The sequence below is a fragment of the Aotus nancymaae genome, unplaced genomic scaffold (genome assembly GCF_030222135.1).
Source record: "Aotus nancymaae isolate 86718 unplaced genomic scaffold, 86718_ANA_hifiasm-v0.15.2.pri h1tg000079l, whole genome shotgun sequence".
Taxonomy (NCBI): Eukaryota; Metazoa; Chordata; class Mammalia; order Primates; family Aotidae; genus Aotus; species Aotus nancymaae.
The window spans coordinates 28,743,066-28,756,699 of record NW_026988494.1 but is presented as its reverse complement, the minus strand read 5'-3'; the positions used below and the strand labels follow the sequence as shown (position 1 = coordinate 28,756,699).

General features: G+C 51.2%; 1 protein-coding gene across 1 annotated transcript in view; it reads left to right on the top strand.

Annotated features, from left to right (window-relative positions):
- XKR6 (XK related 6) overlaps nucleotides 1-13,634 on the top strand; it is a 280,544-nt gene that overhangs the window by 253,251 nt on the left and 13,659 nt on the right. Inside the window, exon 2 of the mRNA XM_012457344.3 lies at nucleotides 216-412. Coding sequence (XP_012312767.3) covers nucleotides 216-412 — 197 coding nt within the window. The remainder of the gene's footprint in view (nucleotides 1-215; nucleotides 413-13,634) is intronic.

Genomic DNA, 13,634 nt, shown 5'->3' with positions numbered 1-13,634 from the left:
GGTCAGATCCTTTCCTGACCAGCCCCGCCCCACCCCATGCCTCAGCATCATGTCTTTTTGTGGAGAGCCCCCAGAACCCTGTCCAAGCCTTTGGGAACTTCAGAGTGCAGGGTAGGGGGGGACACTGGGTCTCTTGGTTTTAGGGGGATGACAAGGGTCCTCTGCAGCCCCCACGCCCACCACACTCTCTGTGTTCTCCCCATCTCTCTGGGCAGGTATATCCGCACCATGTACCTGGGGATTCAGAGCCAGCGGCGGAAGGAACACCAGCGACGCTTCTACTGGGCTATGATGTACGAATATGCAGACGTCAACATGCTGCGCCTCCTGGAGACCTTCCTGGAGAGCGCGCCCCAACTGGTGCTACAGCTCTGCATCATGATCCAGAAGAACAGCGCCGAGACCCTGCCCTGTGAGTGCCTGCTGGCCGCACCCCGCCACCCCGGCCTGCCCTCCACCTGGGGACCACGGGCGCCTCCCACACGCTTCGTGCCTGGCACGCTCTGTGGGCATCGCCCATCCTGCTCTGAGTCCCCAGGATGCCCAGCCCCCAGTGCGGTGCTGACGGGGCCCACACCACACTCAAGAGCGGAACAGGCGTGTCCTGAATGTGTGTGGGCCAGCTTGGCACCCCCAGGCCGCTTCATTCATGTGAGCAGAGCAGAGCCAGCTGGGACCCAGCAGGGTAGAGGGCCCTGGGTCTCCCCATTGGGGGCAGTAGCCCCTGTCCTTGGGTGCTGACGAGAGCCAGGCATTTGCACATCTATGGGTGGGGGAGCCGCAGCCCAGAGACAGCATGGGACCACGGGGGCAGTCATGTTGGGCAGCACTAACGCCTTCAGACCCTTTAAACTGTAAACCAAGCTCATACAGAAGCCCTGTTTGTAGAGCAGCTGAAGTAGCTCTGCTCAAGTTCCAGCAGGGGAGAGGGACCAGGAGGAGGAAGGGCTGGAGGCAGCAACACATGGGGTGATGTTTGAAGGGATGTCGTGGGCAAGAAGGATCATCCCGAAGGGTAGAAGTTGTAGGTAGATGACTATCTATTCAACAGGTGAGAGAGAGTACAGGGAGCCACGCATGAACTGTCTTGGGAGGTGCTGAGTTTATCATCACTAGTAGTATTCAAGGCAAGAAGTTGCTGAAGAGACCCAGCCCAGAAGCTCCTGACTGCAGAGCGCTTAGTAAGCATGTGTGATCTAGATAGCCAGGCAACCGTGGGGAGGGGTCTGCTGTCTGCCCCAGCTCTCCCTGGCCAGCAGGACCTCTTGGTCTCTTGGGTTCTCACCTCCAGACCCCTCAGGTCCTCTTGGTCCCCCAGCAGGCCCTCAGTGTCACCATGCTCATGGACACCCACACAGACCTCCTCACCAACGTGGTCTGGCAAGGGCAGCCACACCCCAGGTCTTTCTCTGATCAGATATTCCTCCTTCCTTTTTCCAAGCTGGCCCTCTGTAGGCTCCAGTCCCCTTAGGTGCTTATTCAAAAAGGGGATTTAATCTTCAAAAGCCAGTGGAAGACCAAGCTATTCAGGCTGGAAGCTGACTGGTGGCATTCAAAGCCTGAGGACCTGCTTCTGAATCCAGCTGTGCTGCTGACAGACTCACCTGTCATATAAGAACTCAGCTCAGGTGAAGCCTCATGTCCCATCTACTGAACTAGAACAGCCCTCAATGGAAGCTGCCTGGTGGAAAAAGGGGCCCTGGGGTATCTGTTCATCCCAGAGAGTTTCTGGCTACAGTCTTGCTGGTCCATCACAGAAGCAAGGAGAAGGGGCCATGGGACACTTGGACTGGACACAGGGGAAGCCAGGCCTGAGATCCACCCTGAGCTGAGGGCCCAGTTCCGGCCTTCGACAAGGCTTCAGGAAGCTTGAGCTGCATGCTCCAGGCAGCCACAGCCTCTGTCCTCTGGGCACACTCGGAAGTGGGAGGGATGTGAGGATCTTCAGCAGGTGCTGCCAGTGGGGTGGCACCAGCCAGCATCTGTCGTTGGGCATCTGTAGTCCTCACTGTCAGGAAGAGGCCCCAGGTGGCCCAGGGGCTCCAGCTTCTTGGAGTCACAGCCCAGCCGGTGCCTGCAGGACTGGCAACTGGGGCCTGGAGAGGAGAGCTGGAAGGAGCCAAGTCAATGTCCAGCTCCAGCTGGGACATGCGGAAGCTAAGCGGGAAGCCACGTGGAGAAGGGCAAGGCTGACCACTCATCCAGTGCCTCCGTTCTTTCTTGGACACACCCACATGCACACATACTCTCTCCTGGGCACTGGGAAGAGCTTGGGAACACGGAGGAACCTTGCTGGTGCTCCATCTTCAGGATGCCTGAGGAGCCAGGCCATATGCTTGGCAACGAACTGGTGTGACTGGTTGCCCACAGCTGCGGCCATGGGAGTCCCAGCCTCACGAGATCTCCAAGAAAAGACATAGTGTGAGTGTGAACAGCATGCAGCAGTTTGAACAACATCATTTGTTCTCAGCACCAAGAGACTCACATGTGATTGATTCTGGAGCAAGATGCATCACAGCATGTCTTTGAAGTGCACATTTTTGCTCTACAAACCTAACCATCAAGGAGCTCTGTGGAAGTGAGCACTAACCCTGGGCATCAGCGCCTGGTGCCAAGATGAGCTGCCCACTGGCATGGCAATGTCTGGTGCCCTGGTAGGACCTCCATATCCAACCTGTCCTCAGATCCCAGGGCTGCTGCTCCCCAGCCCAGAGCAACGATGCTATCATGGGCACATTTGCAAGCATTGAGGAGAGACACCTTTCTGTCCCATCTGAGTCCTTCTTTTTCTCAAAGCCAACTCAGCTGCTGTCTGAGACTCCATCTTAGCCTGTTTGTGCTGCTATAACAAAATGCCTGAGAGTGAATAATTTATAAAGAGCAGAGATTTGTTTTCTCCCAGTTCTGGAGGCTGGAAGGTCTAAGATCAAGGCACCTGCAGGTTCAGCTGCCTGATGAGGGCTGCATCCCTGGAAGGGAAGAACACTGTGTTCTTACATGGCAGAGGGCAGAAGGACAAGCTATCTGCAGCTATGTGAAGCCTCTTTTATAAGGCCCTCAATTCCATTCACAAGAGAGAAATCCTTAGGGCCTGATCACCTCTCAAAGGTCCCAATTCCTAATCCTATCACACTGGCAACATCTGAACTTTGGAGGGGACACCTTCAGACCATAGCAGACTCTGCTCATTTAAAATGCCTTTTGCTGTTTCCGTTTCAAATCCTTCCTTCTCTGTACCACCAGGGCTGCCAAGTTATGCTTCCTTTCATCTTTTCCTCTTTCAATTTCTGGCCAGATCTTGACACCCCAAACAGATGGAGCAGGTGGCAGGGTGGTGTACAGGTGGGCTCCTGATGGGAAATTTGAAATCCAGGGACCTGGTCACCACTTATACCCTCTTGTGATTTTGGACCTTCATCTTTTCACAACCCCATTTTCTCTTTTGTATGCTGGAAGAAAAAGAATAATACCTAATTTTCAGTGGGGAGGCCATGATATAACATGCAAGAGAGTACTTTATAAACTTCCAAACTCCATGGGCACCTGGGGGGCTGTGTTTATCATTTCCAGGGCTAGGTGGAGTCACCCTCTTACAGGGCTTGGATGGCTACCTCCCCATCATCAAGTCACCACCCACTGTGGGCCAGACCTGCTGGGGATGGGTTTGCAAAGACGCCTAACCTTCAGGAGTTTATGGGCTGGCAAGGGCCAGGTCCTAGGAAGATTTCTCCCCCTTTCTGGCCTTCTGTATCATCTGTGTCCCAGCTTCCTTGTTATGCCTGTCTTCTCTATGATAGTTTCTCAGATTATAAACCACATCTCTGGAGAAGAAAGCCAGTGGGGATTCCCAAGGGGCAGTGGACGTTGCTTCCTAAATGTCCTCTCATGTGGGAGCCTATTGGGCTCAGGGTCTGTGTAAGGCCAGAGGCCACTTGGGCATGCTCCCTTGGAAAAGGAGCTGGGAGTGACAGTATCATGCTGCTCTTGGGCCTTCACCCTAGGGAAGCCCCTTCTGGCTTCTCCTCCCTGTATTCCCTACTTTTGTGCTGGAAGCTTGGAGGTCAGGTGAACATTTCTCCAAGTTTGTTTGTAATGTGGAATGGATGTTTCTCAATACAGCCTTTTGTAGTTAAATATATTTGGGACCCGGTGGACTAAACAAAGGTCAGTGACTGTCCTTGCCATTGGGTGGTGGATCTGTAAGCCAGGGATGAGGCTTTAGCATTAGCTGGGTTTATGGGAAAGAAGGACACCAGCCATTGCTGAGCATGGGCTGCCTGAAAGAGGGTTGGCATTTCTCTCTTACTTAACTTCTAGAGTTGTGTTCTCATCACCAGACCATTTTGTTCTGCTTATAAATGCCATTCCCATCTTTTCAAGCTGCAGGAAATGTACAAGCTTTAAAGAAATAAGTTTAAGCATCAGAAATTGGAGGAAGGGAGAGAAAATTTGTGGACTTGGAAAAGACCTGTTGGTTGTATGGCCCATGGGTATCTGGAGGGTTGCAGTGTGAAAAGCTGTTACTTGATAGCTGTTTGACCTTAGGGAAGTTACTGAGTCTTTCTGTTCCTCAGTTTTCTCATTTCTAAAATGGGGATAATGCTAGTATTTGTCATAGAGAGTTGTTACGACCATGAAACATCGTGACAAATGTCAAGTGCCTTGCAGGATGTCTGGCTATTTTCTTGGTGGTGGTGGTGTAGTGCTTTTATTGTAGATGCACCCTCTGAATTAGCCTTCAGGCTTTACTGGTGGGATCTGTGGCTCACTGACCTTGCTTTATTGGGCTTTATGATGACTCCTGTCTACTGTATATCGTTAGGGCTAGTAGATGGTTGGAAAGATCACTATGACTATCACTTTAATAGGTGAGTTTTGCATGGATTTGCCAGTGCCAGTCTCTCCCTCCCTTGCCATCTCTCCACCCTCTGGTTCTAATCACTTGGCTAACAGAACAATCTTCAGCCTGTAAGACACACTTGTATCCTGTTTCCCCATAAATACAAACTCAAGAGAAATAATAGTAATATACTATATAATTATTATGCTGGAGCCATTTGAACATTCAGCAGGTTCTTCCTTGAAAGTTTAAGTAAACAGAAGAACAAAGAAATGACAGGAGCACGTAATTCTGACATGTCACATTTACACCGGTGGTGGGTCTTGTGTCTGCTAAGGCTGCACTCGTGTTCTGGGTTGGGACAGGGTTGGAAAAGCCAACAGTAGGAAAAGTCAGACAGTGCTGCGTGCAGATTCCAGCTCTGCCACCTATTGACTTTCCAGCACCGGGCAAGTTAATTTCCTGTTTCCTCACCTGTAAATTAGGAATGACAAGTACTTTTGGGGTTGCTGCAAAGGTCTAATGAGGGCCACATCCACCTCCATGGCATGTCACCTGGCATATTTTGAGTACCTGATACACTCAACAAAGATGTGTTATCCAGGAGCCATGCAATGTGTGGAGGAACAGTGCGGAGCATAGCAGGCATAATCCATGCTGTCATGAGTTTCCCATTCTCTCTGGGGACACAGCAGAGAAACAATTAGACAATGCGTGGTGATAAGTGTATTGAAGCAAACAACCAGGTGGGGTTGGAGAAAACCCCTCCAGAGAGCTGCCAGTTAGGCTGAGTACAAATGATGACCAGGAACCAACTTGGGAAGAGCAGATACAGCCTTCTGGCCAATGGGAACAGCTTCCACAAAGGCTCTGAAGGGAGGAAACCCTGACTTGTCCTGGAAAGCAAAAGGATCCAGCATGACTGGAGCTTGGCAGTTGGGGTGGGGAGAGGGTGGAGAGAAAGGCAGGGAGGGCCCCCATCGGCAAGGGCCTGGGGGACCACAGGAGCTTAGATTTATTGCAAGGGCAGTGGGCGGGGATGCAGAGGAAAAGCACACGGCCAGGCTTGCTTTTGGAGAAGGTCCCTTTTCTGTTGCACAGGGAGGGAAGCAAGGGCTGAGCTAGGAGCACCTGTTGGAGGCTGTAGGGGGCCAGGTGTGAGGTTGTGGGATTGAGAGTGTTTGGGAAAGGATGCAATGGACAGATTTGAGATCTGTCCTGGAGCATGAGCCAACAGGATGCAATAGGGGTACTAGGGGCGGTCGTAGAAAGAGGGGTGGTGGTTTCTCACTGGGGGTGCTGGGAGGAAGATCTTTGGGGAGATGGGTTGGGGGATGGATGAAGAGTTATGGCTGTGTCCGCCTCCTTCCTTTGGGGATTCTCCGGTGGTTCTGCATAAACACTAGCAGGCACCAGGTGTGGGGAACTCCCTCTCCTCCATAGGGCCTGGGGCAGCTCTTCTGGCCAAGCCCCTGCTGAGGAGTCCTCCCCTTATGAGGTTCTGATGGCCACTTTACTTCCCCATCATCACAGCACCACCCACCACAGGACAGACCTGCTGGGGATGGGTTTGCAAAGATGCCTGCCCTTCAGGAGTTTATAGTCTAGCACTCTGCTTCTTAAATTTTGTAACAGATGCACATACAAGTTCCTTGGGAGCATGGAGGAGGGAGTAACATTTGATTCGGGTCTTGTTGCATGAGTAAGAGCTCACTTGAAGGACAATGTCGAGAGGCTTTTCTGGATTGCGGGACCACAAATGCCAGGGAATGGAGGCCGGCAAGGGCGTGCAGAGGGCAGACTGAGAGCATCTGGGTGCCCAGGGCACAGGGTGTATTGCAGGGAGTGTGGGCAACAGTGGTGGCGGTGAGGAGGGCGATGAAGATGATGACCTCAACAATGCTCATTCAGGCTTGAGGGGAGCTCAGCCGTATGCCAGAGACTAGTCCAGAGGGGCCGAAGGGATTAATGAACCCATTCAAGTCCCACAGAAGCCCTCAGTGGACACTTTTTATTCACATATTACAGACACTGAAACAGAGGTGCAGAGAGGCTAAGTGCTGTGCACAATGCCTCAAGCTTGGAAGTGGTAGAGCTGGGATCTCTACCTAGGGAGTCCTGCTCTAAAGCCATGAGCAAGGACAACTGAGTCTTTGCTGATGTCTCAGTGGCTGAGTCTTGAGGAGACAGACAGACTTGTGTGGATTTTGTGGGGACCGGTCCCTGCTGTGGGGATGGAGTGGAGGGTGGCGTGTGCCGTGGCCAAGCTGGGCATGGATGTGGACCGTCAGCTCCAGCACACACACGTGTGTATGCCCCAGATGCCGTCACACTGACCTGATCAGAAGGCCACGCTTCTGCCTCTTGCCCCCAAAGTCTCTGCCCAGGACTTGGCTTTTTGCAAATGTTCTGAGTCTCCCAGAGCCCCTTAGGTGAGCCTCTTCCAAGCATTCACAGGGAAGCCTCACTGTCTTACTGTAGAGCTAAGCCTGGCCTGGTCAGGAGGCAAGGGGATGGGTCTGGGACCAGGACCCTCCAGCTCCCCAGGACCCTGCGAGTGAGAAAGACACACATGAGCTCACCACACCCTTTGCCTGGTCTTTCCTTGGAGATCATTTCTATCCTGACCCAGAGGTCAAAAGAGCTAACCCAGGCAAAGACTCGAGGACAGGATGGGTGGCTCTGGAGAATGAGATGGATGTGGGATGGTACTGTTACCATTTTGGCCTCAAAACTTTGGAAGACCCTGAAATTTTTTGATAGATAACAAGATTCTAGCATCTTCTAAGGCTGCATGTCTACCTGTCTCCCCACATGCAAAAGCACAGCATCTTTGTACTGGAAACAAGGATTTGAGAAAATGTGTAGTTCAACACTTTTCTCTTACAGATGAGGAAGCTGAAGCCCAGAGTGATCAAGGGACGAGTTCAAGGTGACTGACTCAGTTAGTGAGCGGCCCGCTGTGAAAGCCCAGTGCCCTGCACTTCCAATATGTGCATATTTCTTTGGTCTCCTTAGATCTCTCTGGCCCTGAAAAACCAGGGCACCCCAGGAACTCTCGGAGGAAACCCCTGGTGCCCTCAGATACCCTCTGAGCCATTGTGTGCCCCTCAGACTCTAACTCAGCAGAGGGCGAGACTGTGCGTCCTCAGATGGGATCACAGCTTGTGCTGGGGCTGGAACCTAGAGTGACCCCTGACAGCAGAACATGGCCAGCTGGTGCCATGTAGACCAGCCCTGCTCAGGGGACACAGGTTGGGGACATAATTCTTTCTAGAACAAGGAATTTTCTCAGAGATGATCAAAAGCAGACCTCAACATGTTGCGCAAAATCGCATGTCGTACTCCACATGGAGCACTTGGCAGGAGCTCCTGGGAGTGGAGATGAGGGAGACACTGTCCATCAGACCATCCAGTCCCAGGTCACACAGCAAGGAGGGTACTATGGAAAGCCTCCTGTGCTTCTTGCCACCCTCGGCCTGCAGTAGAGCACATCACACAGCACCTAGACGTGGTCCAAACGCCATGCCTCTCCCAGAGGGTTCCCTACTCCCCACATAGACATCCGTAACCACAAGTACCAGTACCACGTCTGCGCCATAAAAAAGCATCTTTGCTAAGACAGGGAAGCATGAGAACATTGTAAACTGTGCATATAAACACTGGTTTTCCTTTAAACAGACCTGGAGCTTTAAGAGATAATTAGGGATCCTGCTTTGTGTCTCTTTAGGGCTAACTTCCTTTGGTTTTCTTCTTTCTCACCTTTACTTGCAGGCTCCTTTTCTATCCAAAGCCCTTCCAGAGGCCTGTGTTTGAGCTTCACATTCACCTCATTTTCCAGCGAGAGCTCGGACTGACGGCATCTAAATAACTCAGAAGGGCGAGTGTTCGTTTACTTTTCTCTGCTCCCATTAGGCACAAATGTCTGTGCCGTTCTCTTTGGCTCCAACCCGACAAGCACTTGCTACTTTTTTTCCCTGGTGAGGATGAAAGCATCCCACAGGAAGCATCAGCTCCACTGCTCTGTCTGCCTGGCCAAGTGTCCCTTCTGTGGGTAAAGGCTGCTTCCGTCTTCAGGTGGAGGGAGGGCCTAGGGGCCCGGCTCTTAGCGGTTGGATCAGTTGATCAGTTGAATGGCCTCCCTGTTTCCTCTCCCCACAGTGAAAGGCATCCACATCTCTCTTTGTGGGAGATTTCCTTTTTCTTATATGAAAATACTTTCTTGTCTCTTTCCAGCCCTACTCATACGGGACATTAGCTGTCACCCTCTAAATCAAGGACACAAAAGGTGATTACTTCGACCCTTGGGATCTTGATTAAAATAGGGTGAAGCTGCTGCCCAGAAAGGGGTGGTGATTTGGCTATGTGAGGTGAAGGTATTGGATCCGAGCTTAGCACCTGAGCCATGAATTTTCCATTTCCTTAGGAATGAGAAGTGAAATTTGTTCCAAAAACAACTGATCCGTTATGTTGAATGACACCGCGTAATGAGGCACCTGGCCAGACTGGCAGGGGGTTCCCATGTCCTGGCCTCTTGCTGGTGCTCCCTGCTGCCTGGTGGATCCCGAGTGGAGCGGAGCCCCTCCTTCTCCATGGCTTGCAGTGCTGATCTTGGGGTCGGCCATCTCTGAGGAACACTCTGAGCTTTCAGACCTTGCGGCGCACACATCTGTCACCACACGAGCCCCACCTCCCGGGCGCTCCGGGCATTGCTGTGCCTTGGCCCTGAGCAGTTAAATCAAGGGAAAGATCTGCAACTCCCTATTGACCCCAGTCCCCAGCTGACTCGCATCTTCACCCACAGCCAAGATGGTGAGAGATGCAGCGCAGACCTGCCTGCCTCTCCCATCAGAACACGGGCTTGGCCTCTGCCACTTCCCCCAAGGACAGTCTTCCTCCAGCTCTGTGTTTCGACTCTTATTTGGAGGAGATGCCGTTAGGAATCTGCTTTGCGTCGATTGCAAGTCCTGCTCCAGCTCCAAGCAGCTTCTTGTTAAACAATACATGAGACGATTACCCTGTTAAACTTGAGTTTGCAGGAATTTTAATCCTTGCACCACGCGCCTCTGGCTTGAGCCTGCATGCCGTTCTGAGACCCACACTGAGGCCGCCCTACCAACCAATGGAGAGAGGGAGGGTTCTTAAAGGAGAATAAAAATGGAGAAAGGCACACTCAGTGGGGTTCATGACAGTGAATACAGATGAAGTAGCAACTGGGCACGTGGAAATGTTTGCATATGAAATGATGGAACAGAGGGACGAGAGTGCAGGCTTCCTCTGCCAGTGCAAGGGAGCAAGGTGGCTTCGTGGGGCGACTCTGAGGGCAGCAAGTTCAGAGCCTGAGCAGCTGCTGCAGGTGGATCATTGACTCACTTATTCAGTAACTTCACTAATCACCTACTATGTGCCTAGCACAGTTCCAAGAGCTGGGGACAGATACAGCAATGAGCAAAATGGAAAACCCTGCCCTCATGGAGCTTCTGCTTCATGGAGAGAGAGAGAGAGACGCGCAATAAATAAAGCAAGTGTTTTCGCTATTAGAAAATGGAGTGCATGGAGAGCAAGCAAGCTGGAAGAGAAGGGAGGGAGGCAGAGCCGTGTGCAGTGAATAGCTGTGTGCAGCTCCCTACTGGCATTCAACAGGGAGACCAGGAAGGCGCCACTGAGGTGAGGGTGGGGCCAAGATGTGCAGGAGGGGAGGTGGCCAGGCTGGAGGACAGTGTCCTGGGAAGGAGGAGTGGCCCAGACAAGGCCTTGAACAAAGGGAGAGCTTCTAGTGTCTGAGGGCAGCCAGGAGGGAGAGAGGAGGGGGACCTCTGTACTGGGGACCAGGAGCTCCCCAGGAGGCCAGCGGGGAGCCCTCTGCTTCCACATCCCGGCCTGCCTGGGGTCTTGCCCAGGGAGCTGGTCTTCTGTGAAATTTCCCTTGCTTTCCCACATGGGGAATCCCGGGGTTAAGGAGCCCCCCCTCACAAGTCAGCTGAGCTAGGACGCTGCGGGGCAGACTGCTCAGGTCTCTCCAATCTCATCTTCTCTGGGTCTCAGAAACACGTGAGAAGGGCCTCCTGAAGCCCATTTCAGCTCTGGCCTAAGGAAGAGGAGTGTAGGGGGAGTCACGGTAAGATGTAGGCAGCAGTGGGCCTTCATTATTGACACGCATATCAGAGGCTTTCAAGAACCTGAGACCTCGTGGGAGCTTCCAGCTGCAGGAAAGACCATAGCTAACTGATCTCCAGAAGATCTTTTCCATTCCTTACGAATCTGAGGAAGGAAGGCCCAGGAGTTTCACGAATACTGTCGTCTTGTTTCTGTCCCTCTCACGACTGGGGATGCACTACTCGGGAAGAGGCTCCAAAAGGGACACCTGGGGTGACCCCCTGTGAGCTGTCCCTCACCCTGCCTTGCCAAGACAGGTAAGCACAGTTACAGGCGGTGATTATGGCGGAGTCGGGGCGGGGGGCACTCTCTGAGCCTCACCTTTTTCATCTGGGAAGCTTACTCCCGTCGACCTGTTCGATTCTGGACCAGTCTGAGGTGTTTGGTGGGTCAGAGGAGTTCCAGGGCTCTGGAATTTGCCCAAGGGCCATCCCAAGGCAAGGTTTGGGCCTGGACTCGACCAAAGGAGAGTGAGTCCTGATGCAGCCCTGGCCTCTTGCACCCCCCACCCCCGGCCGCCAGGCCCTGGCGCGAGTGCTGCTGGCTTCTGAAGCCTGTTATCTGCAACATAATCTTGGGGCCCCCAGCCCAGATCCTCCTGCCTCTGGCTGCTGCTGGGACCCCATCGTTTTCCTCACCCCTCGACCTCAGCAGCAGTCACCAAGGACTTTGGGTCCTTCTCTGATTATCAGGAACCTCCACAGCCTTCCTGTCACCTGGGAGAAAAGCTGCCTCCCATGAACACCACGTGAAGCCCCTAATTGGGGCTGGAAGGGCCTGGCTTTGCACACCTACTCTGCATTGACTGCTGCATGCACTGGGGCAGGTCCCTCCCCTTCCCTGAGCCTCAGTGATGGTGTTTGTAAACGCTGGTGATCTCTTCTATCACAGAGGGGTGTTAGGAGGTGAAGTGATGACATTTGCTCTTGGTGGGAAGGAAGCGCTTAACAGCGGTGGCTGAGGAGTGCACACGGCCTCCATCCTTACCAAGGCTTTGGCTGAGTGAAGTGCTTTCAGCTGGCAGACTGTGTTGCCCAGGGCACTCGAGGCTGAGAATCTCACTAGGGGCAGGGTAACGGTTAACCTCTGTGAGCCTCATTGTCACCTTATAAATCGGAAATCATCCTATCTGCCTAATCTCCCACAGAGGATGCTGTGGGACCCTAGCCAGGCTCTGGGAGTACAGAGATGAGCAAGGCAGTTGGGCTTCTGTCATCCTGGGGCTTACATTTTAGTGGAGGCAGGCAATGAACAAGTATATGAACAATGTAATTTCAATATATTTTGAGTGTAAATACAGAGACTGCACACACACACACACACACACACACATACACAGAGTGGCATACATACATACCCTCTCTCTGTATAGATATATATGTATAGATAGATAGATATACTCACTCTATATAGATATATATTCTTTCTCTATATATATACTCACCCTTTATATATATACACAGACGCACACACCCTCTTTCTCTCCTCTCTCTCTGTCTGCATATATGTATATACACTCATCCTCTATAGACATGTACTCTATACTCACTATATATATGTAAACACACCCTCTTTCTCTGTGTATATATATACACACCCTCTCTATGTATATGTATACTCACCCTCTCTTTATATATGTGTGTACATACCCTGTCTCTCTCTATATATATATGTACACACACATACACACCCTCTCTATATATACTCACCCTCTCTCATATGTATATGTATATACACTCGTCCTCTCTATATAGATATACTCACCCTCTCTCTTTAGATATATACTCTCCTTTCTCTCTCTCTCTCTATATATATACAGACACACACACGCTCTTTTTCTCTCTATATTATAGGCACCCCCTCTTTATGTGTATATATACACACATGTATATATACATACACACCCTCTCTCTATATATATACACACACACCCTCTCTCTCTTTCTGTGTATATATATACACACACACATATATACACTCACCTATCCTCCCTCTCATATATAGATACATATGCTCACCCTCTCTCTATGTATATGTATACTCAACCTCTCTCTATATATACTCAGCCTCTCTCTAGATAAATACACATCCCGTCTTTCTTTATATATGTATATACACACCCTCTCTCTCTGTATGTATACACACACACACCCTCCCTCTCTATATATACACATACTCACCCTCACCCTCTCTATATACATACACTATCTCTATACACACCTCTCTCTCTCTTTTTTTTTTTTTTTTTTGAGACGGAGTCTTGCTCTGTCACCCAGGCTAAAGTGCAGTGGCGCAATCTCAGTCGAGAACCATTACCTTGATGTTAAATGGGTGATTGTGGTTGTTGTAGACTGAACATGGCCCCACAAGCTGTCTACCTCCTAACCCCCGTAACCTATAAATGTTATTTTATATGCAAAAGGGACTTTGCAGATATGATTAAGATTTTTGAGATGGGAAGAATATTCTAGATTATCCAGTTGGACTCAATATAATGACAGGAATCTTCATAAGAAGGAGCCAGGAGATCAGAGAGACAGAAAGCAGTGTGACAAAGGAGCCAAAAGAGAGATTGGAGGATGCTATGCTGCAGGTTTTGAAGATGAAGGAAGGGGCCCGGAGCCAAGGAATGCAGGCA